Here is a 13,342-nt window from a genome sequence, read left to right as displayed (position 1 = left end):
ACAAATATTCATGCACTGGCATGCAGCTGTCTGCTCTGTTTAATTTTTAGCAGATTCATTCCCTGCTACATTTTTAGTTTGTATGAGCTAGAACTCTCCCAGACACTGCCAAAGCATGAATTTGGTCACAGCATATGTCCAGGTGCTATTTCCAGTGGGTAGTAGGACGTGCTCTCTGTTTTGAGAGTTGAGTATGTATGTGAGTTATATTGTGCCAGTTGCTCTTGTAGCTACAAAATGGGCTCTAGTGTAGGCATTTTTCTGTTATCCTGCACTCATCTTTGCTCAGCCATTGCATTCTCTACTTCTTTTCTTAGGTGCTAAAAGAATAGTATTCTATTTTGATTGCTGTGGATACTCAGCAAACACAGGCTGATTGGTGCTTGAGTTCTGTGATAGATGTTCTGTTTCTTGGCTAAAATGCTACTTCTTTTTCTCCATTTTTCTAGTTTGATGATTGATTTAATTGAAGTTGAAAAGGAGCGTCTTCTAGATGAGGTAAGCAGGTTCAGTAAGTTTTGCTTTAAAAAGCCCATATTTTGTGCATGTAGTTGTTCTTGCATTATTTTTTTTCTGCACATAGTTCCTGCATGTGCAAGAATAACCTTAATGCTGTGTAAATAGATGGCCTGATGATCAGTACAGTGGTTTAAGAGATGTATAAACTGGTGAAATCTGAAAAATAATGACATTCTTTTGTCATTCTTGGGGTTTTACGGTTACTCCTATGCAAATTCAGTAAAACAGTAACGTTGATATTTGGTGAAAAGTTTTTTTTACAAGAGAATAGTTATTTGCTGGACAGACAAATTTTTGTCCTATATGTAAGAGAGATTTCATGGGAACATTGTGCAGGATTTGTTTTCCCAGAACATTTTTACAGAACTTTAAGATTTTTCTTGGTATTTTAAAGATGGTTTTATTGTATAACATAGCGGTTTGTCTGTTTTTTTTTTCTGTATTTAGGGTGGTTTTATCATTCTGTGTTGTAATGCTTTATGTAAAACATGACATTTTAATGGATGAGATCTTTTCAGGTTGTGTGGGCTTAAGATATGAGAGATTCTTAGTAGACTTCAGTGCTTACTAAATGTCCTGAAGAACCAATTGCAGTCATCTATTTGTTTGCCAGATTATTTCATGTTACGTTGCTTAATTTTCAGTGGTTTACTTTGGATGAAGTGTCCAAAGGAAAGTTGCATTTAAAACTGGAATGGCTCACATTGATGCCAACTGCTGACAATCTAGACAAGGTATTAAAGGAACACATTACTTTCATTCTAATCTTAATTGTTTTGGGGTGATTTTGTTGTGACTTTTTTATTTGTTAGATATTTAACCAGTTCTCTAGCTGCTGTGAATTTGGAGAAACCTATAATTTTATTCCAAGATCTCTGTCTTTAGAAATTTCAAACCAGTCATAAGTGTCAATGGTTTAAATGAGATTTTCAAATGTTTTTGTGGTTCTCTTTTTTTCTCTTAATGTTACTGTTTGAGAATATCTGCTAACATTTCATTATTCTGGGAGATAAAGCTGGATATGATACTACCATCTGTCCAATTAAAAAAAAAAAAAAGTAGGAAATGGGGTGTAAATTTCCATGCAAATGGTTTTGAAATGTCTGTATGAGACCTGAAAACTAAGTTTTTATGCCTCATGCTGTGAATTTGTGAATGTTGGCTTTTTGGGAGATGGTGGTATTTTTTGTTTGTTTGTTTTGTGGTTTTTTTTTTTTGGTTGGTTGGTTGGTGTTGGTTTTTTTTTTTTGGTTTTTTTTTTTGTTCAGAAATCGGACAGAAATAATAATACTTGGTTTCCAGAAAGGCTTACAGTGTGGTTTTGTTTTAGGTGCTAACAAGCATTAGGGCTGATAAAGACCAAGCTAATGATGGACTTTCATCTGCATTGCTTATTCTGTATTTGGACTCAGCAAGAAATCTGCCTGTAAGTTACATTCTCATGGATACCCTTTTGTCACAGAGTCCCTTGGGTACTCCCAGCATGTCTTGCTTGGTAGTGTGACACACTGCTTTGCTAACACACATTGTGCCATCTCCTCAGTAATTCCTCTCCTTTCAAGATGTGTAATGTAAGGTCCACTTTTTTAGTAGCATGGTATTATAGCTATATATTTAATAAAACATTACTCTTTAATCAGTATGGTTTTTTTAAAGAATGCTCCTTTCCTGGACTTGAAAGGCTGCATGTTTTTATTACATGATGTTTTCCATAAGTCCTATGGGATTAGCATGAGGAATTTCAAGGAACTAACAGGGGGAAAAATCCACTTCCATGTGTTCAGGTAAACTTGCTTGCTTTGGCTTAGGATTGCTGGAGATTTGAAGTTATTGAAGTCCTCATCATGAAATTAATACTGTGCAGTTGATGTTACAGTGCCAGAATACCTGTATGAGATTTCTATCAGATTGTTTTTTGCAGGGTGGTTTATTTGCTTGTGCAAAACATAAAGATCATGTTCTCTCACTCTGTGAATTTATCCTATGGCACTGTGAAATAACTTGTTTTGGAGTTTATTTCAGGTTAATAAAGTACTGTTCCTGGCTGTAATTGACAACAGTAACAAATTTAACCCTACCATAAAGAGATATGCAAAGCTTAACTGAGTTTTGCTGGTTTTCAGCATTGCTATTAGATGAGAGGTTCTGGAAGTGATGACTAAAATATTAATCAGAGAATAGTTTTCAAGCTCTGGATTTTTTTGCATGTATTTTGCAGATTTGTCTGCTGAAATTTAAGTTAAAATTAAGTTAAATCAGAGTGGCAACAAATGAAACCTTAGTAGCTCAAATAATTTACATGACCGACTAGTGATTTCATGTCTGTTCCAGGGTGTATAGAGCAGAATTTGGCATCAGTATTTCCAGGCTATTTTAAAAACCTAAAATTACTCATTTGGAATAGATGTTACCTTACGTTACCTCTTTAACCTCACTGTATATTGAATTCAGGCAAAATCTGTAACTTAGCAGAAAAAAAAAATGGAATTACTACAGTACAGAGTAAGCAGGAACAGAATAGAATTATGGTGTGTTTAGCATCCTAAGAGTACTGCAACAGACAGACTGTCTGCCATCTGTTTTGTGTACTAAATTCAATTGAACCAATTTATTTATCTTCTTGTTCAACTAATGGATTTTACTGAAACAGCTACAAATTTAATATGTTTGGTAAAATACACTGAAATTTAAAATAAATGGTGTAAAGTTCTCTCATACACCAGTTCCAGTCTTTTCCATACAGCTCTGATTCTCTATGTTACATTTTCCAGCAAATAATCTGAGGCTTTGTCATAAATTAAATTTTTTGCTTTAAACAAACATTTTCTACTATTGTCTCCCTCCTTTGGAAAGATTCGGTTGTAAGTCTTGAGTTCTCCCTATTTTTGCAGACAGTATTTTAATTTCAACACATTTAATCCATAGATCTCTACACTTTAGGGCACAGAAAGGGGGAGTTGTTTGCACAAAGCTGACCAGTTAGGTAATTTGGGAACACTGTCCTGAATTTTCTATTGCTGCACCTGATATTCTGTCTACAGTACAAGAATTGCCTGGGTGGGTGGAGAATGATGGTCATAGTGTGGGACCTGTTTAATTCTCTTACTTTTTTTCTTCTTCCACCAGCCCAGAAAAGCAGTTGCAACAAATGACTCAATATTTAACTAACTTCAAGTCATTTTCTTTCCAGTGTTGTAAAGAATATAATTGAAAGGAACATGCAACAATTGCAAATTCTGTGTACAAGTTTTCTACAATAGAATTATATGATACTGTGTTAAATAAAATTTTCCAAAAACCAAGGACCAAAAGGCTTCACAGTTTTGTCAAACAGGGAGGAAATACCGTGGGAAGACTTTTTTACGCAGGAGAACTGAAAAGGTTCCTGTATATTCTAGAAAGACAATGTCATGGAGCTTCTACATGAACTGCAGCTAATTGTAAACAACTAGAGCTTTTTTATGGCCATAGGATTCTAATATGGAGCAACATTTACAAGACTAAACATGAAATTTGCTGGTTTCTCTTGTTTTGCTCAAGTTCAGTGGTAGGGGCTGTGTAGAGCAATAGCAGATTAATCTCTTGGATTGCTTGTATTTATGGAGAAGAGAGAATTCAAAGAGAATGAAGGGTTAAAATTACACTGACCCTTATTAATGGTTTGAAGACTTTTGTGCAAAAGTTTAAAAGTTACAGTGAGATGTTTTCTACATGAATAATTACTTTTTATTACCTTTAAAATTGCCTTAAGTGAATGCTTATCACTGGTACGTTTTAGATCGTGCCTTCAGCCTTGTTTTGTTTGAGTTACAGTGCTGAGTTACCCCAGCACAGGCCTTTCTGTTGCACAGGTGCATCATAGTTGTGAGTCTCTGGCATACCGGAATGATTTATGGGGAAGAGAAATAGATATGGTGTGGGAGGCTGATTTCTGACTTAGTAAACATTAGGTAGACCTGCCATATAAATCTGAACTGCCAAGAGTGAGCCTGGAAAGCGGGTTAATATATTCAAATAATTAATAAATAAAATAAAATTCAAAAAGCACTCCACCTTGATGTGCTACAGAAAATCATTTAATGGATGAAACTATTTGTAATGACAAATATTTACTTTTTGTTGCCTGCTGTTTACTCTGGAATCCTTTGACTATTTTCCTTAACTTTTCTGTGTAGTAAAGCTGCTTATGCATTCATTCTGCCACAATCCCATCACTCTGCTTTCTCCTTCCATTTCCATCTTCCTAAGAGTATCTACGAGGGAAACTTTGGGTGTGGATACTTAAAAGAGAGGAGAGCATCGGGACTAGTCTTTTGTGAAAACACTACCTCACTCTATAGAGCACTATTTGTGAGTTCTCTGGTATTGTTTGTATTGTACCTTTTCTCTGCCAGAGTGTGGATTAGTGCTACTAAAGCCACTCACTCTAGTGGAATGAGAGCATGCCATTTGTTTTCCTGCATGGTTTCAACAAGTGTGCATTGTTTTTTGTGCTATTTTTATTGCATCTTAAAGGCTACTTAAATTTCATTGATCAGCATATCATTGGGTAAGTAATTTACCTTTTATGATAAAAACCCAAGATAAGTCTGTTATAAAAGTTCTTTACATTAAACTTAAATTGCTGATTCATTGAGAAATAAAATGCTTACTGTACTAGCACACTGTGTGCTGGTTAATTGTTGGCTTTTATTGCAAAGAAATTAAAATAATAAACATTGCAACCAACATCCCCATAGTTTCTTTAAAAGGTGACACACTTAATGTCTGTAAGAACATGAAGCCTCTCCACACTGGTTCAAGTTGCTTTAAAAATGGGTGCAGTTCTTTGTGCTTCCCAAACTATATAAATTCCCTTGTAAATTCTATGTCACTCCATGATGCTCCTTGTTTTGCAAATTCCCAAGCTCCTTTTCTTTTTTTCAAATTAGTCTGTAGTTGGGACAATCCAGGCTAGGGTGAACTACCAAGTAATATTTTTTGCTTGAATTTAATGCTATAAAATTATTAAAAACTGATGAGCCTCTGAGTATCTTACACTTAAATCTAGAAGTACAATCTTGGTGTCCTCAAAAAGACTGAGAATCTGTTCAGAATAAATATATTTTTGCCAGAGAGAGGTGGGTTTGTCTTTGGCAATTGTGCAGATAAATTTGTTACTGTCTGGCTACATCATAATCCTTGATTTTAAAATGCCTTTCCAAAGCCCAGCAAAACCCTTTCTGTTAGTTTCTCTGTAGAGGTTAATTTTAAAGTATCTAAAAAGTTATAACCATTTTATAATTTTGTTAAAGAAAGAGAAAGACAGTTTACAACCTGTGGTTCCATCATTTTGGTGTTAAAACTGTTATGGAGTTGCTGTTTCTTTTAATTATACAAATACCAGATACATCTTTAAAGTAATTATTTAAAAAAAAAAATCAAAATGCCGGATTAAGGATGTAGCCCTGATAGTTTTTGTGGCTCTTAGGATCTTTGTGTTAAGACAGGTTGTCTATATAGAACATTTATTTAGAAATTGGACAAAACTTTCCAAATCCCTGCATCGAATTGTGAGTCAGAGAGGAACAGCAACTGTTCAAAGACAGCTGGGTCTGGATCCTCTTCTGCAGCATTGGGAACTGCCTGGCACTGCAGTATCCTGGGTACTGATCTGGCTGCAAGCAGCCCTAGAACTGCACTTGTTCCTCAGGCATCCTTAAACATGGGCTGTTACACAAACATTCACACCTGCAAGCTCAGTCTATAGCTAAGGTGTAACACGAGTTACTGAGGAAGCCTTAAAAAGGGAGCTCACTTCCTATGGGGAGAGGAAAATCCTGAGTGCTCTCTGATTCTTTCTAGATGGCTTATTGACTGCTGCAAATTTAGGTTCATGACACCAAGACATTTACCCATCTAAATCTGATTTAGCCGAAGTTAATATGTATTAGTTGTGTTAGTTTAATTTCCAAAAGTAACACTAGTTTTATGATAATCAATAGTTTGTAATAGTTTTGGTGTCTGTGTAATATATAAATTATCCATATTTAAAATTAGCTCTTACAGGTAGTGACAGTCCTGTGGTTATCTGGTGAGGATGCACTCAGAGATACCTCAAGCAACACTTAGTGAGTCAAAATAAGTGAGTCATAGCTAAAGCATATGGAATCAGGAAGCTGGCTGAATAACAAAACAGATTTTCACTTGTATAATTAATGGATTTGTTATTAGGATTTACTGCAAATGTCACTGGCTGTTAGAGAATTCCACTGTGTCGTTATCGGTGTATTTCTAGTCCTCTTTTCCTACAACTGTAGAGACACTCAGAACTATACCAAGACTATTTTGTCACTCAAAGCAAGACCTTCCCTTTTTATATTGGACACCCCCTTTTCTCCTCTGAGTCTCCTTCCCGGCCTTTCAGTCACCATCTTCATGGACGTGCAGCTTCTTCCCTTGAAACCTGAAGCCTGGCTTAAATATATTTGCCCCATCTGATGTCCCTCTTGGCCTATCCTTGCTATGATTCCAGAGGAATTGAGATATGTTCAATATCCAGGAGTCAGTGGTTGCCTGCCCTTGTGTACGATCACATCGGTTTGGTTTTGACTTATAAAATTCTTTGAAATAATAATATAGGAGGGGAAAGATTTGTGTTGAATATGCAGGTGCAAATGAAAAGGAAGAAAACTTCACTAAGCTGAGTGGCAGTTTAAGATTCAAAATTTTGTTGGTGAGTTGTAGATGCCACCTGACAAAATCAGGTACTACTCTGTAGAGGACAGTCATTGCATCCTTATAAATCTGGGATGGAAATAAAAAGAAAGATATTTGAAAAGAGCTCTTTCTACAGAAAGATTTGTAGTCGTCCTGTCATATGGTTACGAAGGAAAACACTGTACTCTGTGTAGAAAAGAGGAATGCAGCCCGTGACATGTATGGCCTAATCCTTTTGTTCTACTCAGCTGTTGCCAAGGCCCTGATCTTGGCTGTAGCAATTTGAGGTCTGGAGCACGGCACTGATGATGAGAGAGATGGTAACCCTGGCTAGCAGAGGGAGGGAGTTCAGCCTTAGGAAATAAATCATGAAACCACAGAAAGGTTTGGGTTGGAAGGGACCTTAAAGATCATCTCCTTCCAACCTTGTCCTTTGCCGTGGGCAGGGACACCTTGCACTAGATCAGGTTACTCAAAAGCCCTGTTCAACCTGGCCTTGAATATTTCCAGGGATGGGGAATCTACAACTGGTGCAAACGAAGTGACACTTTTATCTTTGTCAGAAAACAGGGACCAGTGCTTGAACTCCAGTAAAGAATGTACCTGTGGAGCATTTAAGAATTTCCTAATGAAAAAGCTAAGCATTAGTTTCAACGAGGGATAGTTAGTTTCAATTAGTTTCAACTAGGGATAGTGTGCAGTCTCCATCTTTGAAGCTCTGCAAGTACAATACTAAGTTCCTAATGTATCAGATGAATCACTGTGGACAATGCCTTGATTTTATTTTAGGAAAGATAATGTTCAAGAAAAATACCCGACAAAAGCAGTCAAACCTTATTTCTGGTTCTCTCAAGTTTAACAGTTGGACTTGGATGTTCCTTGTGGCTTGCTTCCAACTCAAAATATTCTGTGACTCTGTGCTGGCTATTGTATGTTCATTCTGAAATAGAAATTTTCAAGCGGGATGCCAGGAATCTTTGGAATATTTTAGCCAACTGGAATTTATGACATCCCAAAAGAAACTGCAAAATAATATTTCTGCATAAAGGTTAAATCTTTTCAAATTTTAGTCACTTAGATTTTCATTTCAGAAAGACATTTTTTTTTTTTTGTAAAACATTAATATAAATTCCTGTTCATAAACCAGAATATTTTAAAAGGCCACTATGCAATTTATTGCCACAGTCTACAACTTCTAAAACAGAATTCTCCCTTGAAACAAAAATGTGTCCCTAAAGAAAAAGCCAGCCATTAGTACACTAACTTGGAAGTCTGTTTTATTTACAAGTCTTGTTTCCTAAAAGTACTTCATATTAATTGAATGCAAATTTTCCTAGACATTATTGTGTCTCTTAAAGAACAATATAGTAACCTTAAAATAAAACTCTAAAATTTCCATATTTAATGGAAAGCAGTCAGAGGTTTTGTTTTGCTAAGACAGTTTAAATTTCTATTTTTATGTTATATTATTTATATATAGTATATTTGCATGTCTTCATTCAACTGAGTAAGGTAGCAGACCTTCATTCTAGTTAGCATGCAGTGTTTGCATCAGTTTTCTGAAGAGGCTTAAAGAACTTTGACTTTTACAATGATATAAGTCCCTATCAATTAGATATTGTAATTTCTCCCATAAAAGGACTACTTTGCATAGTTGCTTGTCATCAGAGAAGCTTCTGGGTTGTGAAAATATCCTCAACCAAATTCTAAACAGTTTAATTCAGAAGGCAGTTCATAGGGCATCAGGCATTAAATAAAAATATTTTGTGAATTATCTTTATTAGGATTTTTAAAAAATTATCAGAGAAATACAAGCAGACTAAAATTTGGTATACTAGTTCTAAAGCAGAATAAAAATGTCTGGAGGAGAAGAGGAAAAAAAGTTTTGTCAGACTTTTTGTTGTTGTGGTGGTCCTTCATTGTTTTGTTTGAAAGATGTTGGTTTTATTTTTTTAGGTTGTTTTTTTTTCCCCTGCTTTGTCCTATGTTGTTGTGTCATAATTTATTAACCTAGTGAAATTGCTTCATTGCATGTCTTATTAACCCTTCCTATGTTCATTCTCTCCTGACTTAAAAGAATAATCCATTAGAATTTAACCCTGATGGCTTGAAGAAGGCTGCTGTTCAGAAAGCCCTAAAGGTAACATTGATATAGTTGTCACAAGAGTAATTGGAAATGCACGAATGCCTGCAACACTCTGCTTCCAACACTGGATGGGATTTCTATTGCCAGATACACACTCAGTGTAATTCTGTTTTACTTGAATTTGATTTCAAGAAGCCAGTGTCAAGATGTTGTTAAAATACTGTGGTCTGTGGTTATTTGAACTCTAGATCGGATTGGTGGAGTACAGGATGCTTGAGAAGGCTGGGGCAAAGTGCTGAGGACTAATTTGTAGTAGTGACTAAAGAATGAAGCTGACATGAAAGCTAAGACATCTTTTACACACTGAGTGATACCTTATCACTCAGCTCTGAATGATTGGTTTGGAATAATCTTGTTCCTGCTAGATGTTTTTAGAGAAGGTTTTACATATTTTATATGACTACTAAAGAAATTTAGGCCAGCTTTTTGGTAGGCAAACTTGGAAAGGGCTAAGCCACGAGCGCAGCTGGAGTTACTTGATCAAGGGCCAGACTTTAATAGGCTGTCAGCAATGGGTCTGTCAGTGCCTGGTATTAGGAAACATTGCTACCTGCTTAATTTGAATTAAAATTATCCCTATTTACATATCAGAGTTAGTGACAGGGTCCTTTTGTCAACTCCTGTAGTTTCATCATTTTATGAAGAAAGTTTCAGGCACCATTTTGTGGACAAAGAAAAAATGAAGATAATGTCAACTACCATTTTAAAACATCATCAGTTGCAGTGTAATATGGCTTTCTTTCTGTTCTGTAAACCTTTGTATTTGGTTTTATTTGAGAGCTAAATATTTTTTATTGGAAATCATATAAAAAGAAAGGCAGCATTCATCCAAGAAAGGAGTGCTTTAACAGCTTTAGTTCTAAAGGAAAGTATGGTTCTAAGCAGTATGTCACATTAAAGTTGAGAATTTTTAGTGCAAGTATGATGTCCAAAATGTAAGTTCAGATGAAAAATACATCTAAATGATGCACTTTCTTAATTTAAAAATATAAAATATTTTAATCACTTAGTTGCAATTGTGATCTTACATGCATTAAGAAGATTTTAACTAACTTTCTGTTGATATACCTGATTTTCCTACAGGGTAGATCTCAAAATAACCATGTATCCTACATTTTCTAGGCTTTTTAAACTCCATTAACACCTGCTTGAGATGATTAACTTTCATGTCTAAATTTTCTTTCTGAATTGAATTTTCGTTATATTAAATTGAAATTCATGAGAGATATATATAGTTGGAATGTTCCTTTGCATATATAATTTGTTTCTAAACTGATGTTTGTTTTTACAGTTTGATGTAATGCTATACAGCTGGTGAGCAAGGCTCAGATATGGCAGATGATTGAGTCTCTAATAAAGAGTATTTGGTAAACTGTAGAAATATCCCTCACATACATTATAGTGCATATTCTTTCTCCCCAAACTGAAAAGTAAGGAACATCAGTGTTACTATTGAACATCCAATTTAATAGTTCTGTATGTAAAGTTCCTGAGTTTGTGTTTTCTTTAAATCTCCCATCTGCATGCAATATTCATTTTGCAGTTTTAACTATGCTTCATTAGCTTTGGGGATTGTAATGCTCATTAAAAGATAAGAATTTGCATCTTACCAGTTTCATTTAAGGAAAATGGAAATAAGTCTTAAAACTCCTGCTTATTAGCAGCATTTTGCTTCAGTGTATTTAGGTAGTTGGATGCCTTCGTGTTGCTGTGTTCACCAGCTACTCGCCAGTCTGCCATTCCAGCCAGCTGAATAAAATACTGAGAATAATAGAGAAGCATGTAGTAGAATGCATATAATCTGTATTTTTAAGATGCAAACATTAAGTTTCAGAGGGGAGAGGTTTTGCTTTATTCTGAAAGCAAAGTTTTTGCTTTTTCTTTACCAGTCAGGAAAGAAAATAAACAGCAATCCCAACCCACTTGTTTTGCTGTCAGTTGGACACAAGGCACAGGAAAGTAAGGTAAGCTCATGCTCTTTAGACTTGGCTCTGTCTCCATATATTCAGTAGTTCTGCCAGCTTGGCACTTGGCTACCCAACCATGGACAATATCCACAGCACTAAGTTGCCACCAGAACTGAAACTGGCAACAAGCAGCCAAGAATTACATGACCTAAAACCACCTTATCAACTAAACCATGGCACCAAGTGCCATATCCAGTCTTTGGTTAAACACTTCCCGGGGTGGTGACTCCACCTCCCCGGGTAGCCCACTTCAGTGCCCAGTCACTATTTCTGTGAAGAATTTTTTTCTAATGTCTGGCCTAAACTTGCCCTGGTGCAGTTTAAGACTGTGTCCTCTTGTTCTGTCATAGTTTGCCTGGGAGAAGAGGCTGACCCCCACCTGGCTACAGCCTCCTTTCAGGCTTCCAGTCAGGGAGTTGCAGAGAGCAATAAGGTTTCCCCAGCCTCCTCCAGACTAAACAGCCCCAGCTCCCTGAGCTGTTCCTCATCAGACCTGTTTTCTACATCCTTCCCAAGCCTTGCCCTTCTCTGCCCCCTAAATAAAACACCAAAATGAAAAATGTGCTTAGCTCTTGACGCCACCTATATTAGACAAACTGTTTTGTAATTTGTATACTTCCTTTTTTCTTCAGATTAGATACAAGACCAATGAACCAGTGTGGGAGGAAAACTTTACATTCTTTGTACACAATCCCAAAAGACAAGATCTTGAAGTTGAGGTATGTGTCTCACTCTCTTTAGATACCTTTCTTTTCTAAGATGCTGCAGTAGTAACATTCACTCATTAAAGGCTGTTATGAAATGAGACTGAATGTAATGTGAACACCATTAAAATTATACTTAAAATATTTTTTTTAGACCAGGCAGTGAAATGTTTATTTTTGTTTACTACTGAAAGGAAGAAACACTATAACCAGGCTCTCCCATGAATAACATAGTTAACGGTTGTCTTTTCTAATTTAAAAAAAGTCCAAAAGTAAATTTGGCATACCAGTTTGGAACTAGGAATCTTTCCTTTTATACGAAGGAAAGTACTCACTTTATCCAAATACTGTATCCCTTTATGCTGTTGACATGTCCATGACATAGTTCTAAGAGACTGAACTGTAAATGAGGACTGTTTTAGTCTCTCTTCCTCTAATAGCTGTGGGAATTCATTTTCACTTGGACAGTTTGGAAACCACATAGTTATTTTGATCAAGGGTCTGGTAGATGTAGATGTGGTGGTTACACTTCTGTATTGCATTTGCTGTAGAAGGTAAGGTTGGAGAAATGAGGCATTGAGTATATTTTTTTTACCTCCTTCAATGTAAAGTAATCTTAAAATCAGGGAAACTTGGTTTAAGAACAAACTACTTTCAATATTGTTTGTATTTTTTTGTTTTTAAATAAAAATGTAATCTCCTTCTTTGAATTATTACAAAGCAGATGATACAAAGTGACTTAATTTCTGTGTTCCTTCAGGTGAGGGATGAACAGCACCAGTGCTCTTTGGGGAACTTCAAGCTGCCTCTGAGCCAGTTGCTAGAGAGTGAAGATTTAACTCTGCATCAGCGGTTCCACCTGAGCAACTCTGGTCCCAACAGCACTATAAACATGAAGATTGCACTCAGGGTACTCTAAAACCTTTCCCATTGTAAATATCTGAAAGCTTTTTTCAGGGTGTGATCTCCTGGTCTGCCCGCTTTTGAAGAAGACAGTACATTTCCTTTGATGTCACCTGCCAAGTGTCCTTGGTCATGCAGAGCTGTCAGTACACAGAGATAACCTCTAATTTAAATACAATCCATTTGAAAACTGTGCAATTCTCAAAATAAAACAGTAGTCACCTGCACTAATAAAAACCAAGGTTCCCTGTGGCTTTAAGTTTGGAAATCATGTATGGAATCTGAATTCCTTCAGGTCTCTTTTGAACCCTGTGGGCTACAGATCAGTGAAGTAGCCTTTATCTAGAAATGGAGCTGAGGTTCTGATGTTTTTAAAAAATAAAGTGTATAAGGAAAGGAAGCAC

The 13,342-nt window shown here is 36.0% G+C and overlaps 1 protein-coding gene across 1 annotated transcript in view; it reads left to right on the top strand.

Moving 5' to 3' along the window:
• The window catches only part of ESYT2 (extended synaptotagmin 2), a 77,938-nt gene that overhangs the window by 57,982 nt on the left and 6,614 nt on the right, over positions 1–13,342 (top strand). Inside the window, exons 11-18 of the mRNA XM_062493844.1 lie at positions 450–498; positions 1,164–1,253; positions 1,850–1,945; positions 4,768–4,869; positions 9,296–9,358; positions 11,254–11,328; positions 11,964–12,050; positions 12,796–12,945. Coding sequence (XP_062349828.1) covers positions 450–498; positions 1,164–1,253; positions 1,850–1,945; positions 4,768–4,869; positions 9,296–9,358; positions 11,254–11,328; positions 11,964–12,050; positions 12,796–12,945 — 712 coding nt within the window. The remainder of the gene's footprint in view (positions 1–449; positions 499–1,163; positions 1,254–1,849; positions 1,946–4,767; positions 4,870–9,295; positions 9,359–11,253; positions 11,329–11,963; positions 12,051–12,795; positions 12,946–13,342) is intronic.

Source organism: Cinclus cinclus, chromosome 1, assembly GCF_963662255.1.
Source record: "Cinclus cinclus chromosome 1, bCinCin1.1, whole genome shotgun sequence".
Classification (NCBI taxonomy): Eukaryota; Metazoa; Chordata; class Aves; order Passeriformes; family Cinclidae; genus Cinclus; species Cinclus cinclus.
Note: the sequence above shows the minus strand (reverse complement) of the source record. Positions and strands in the feature narration are given on the sequence as shown.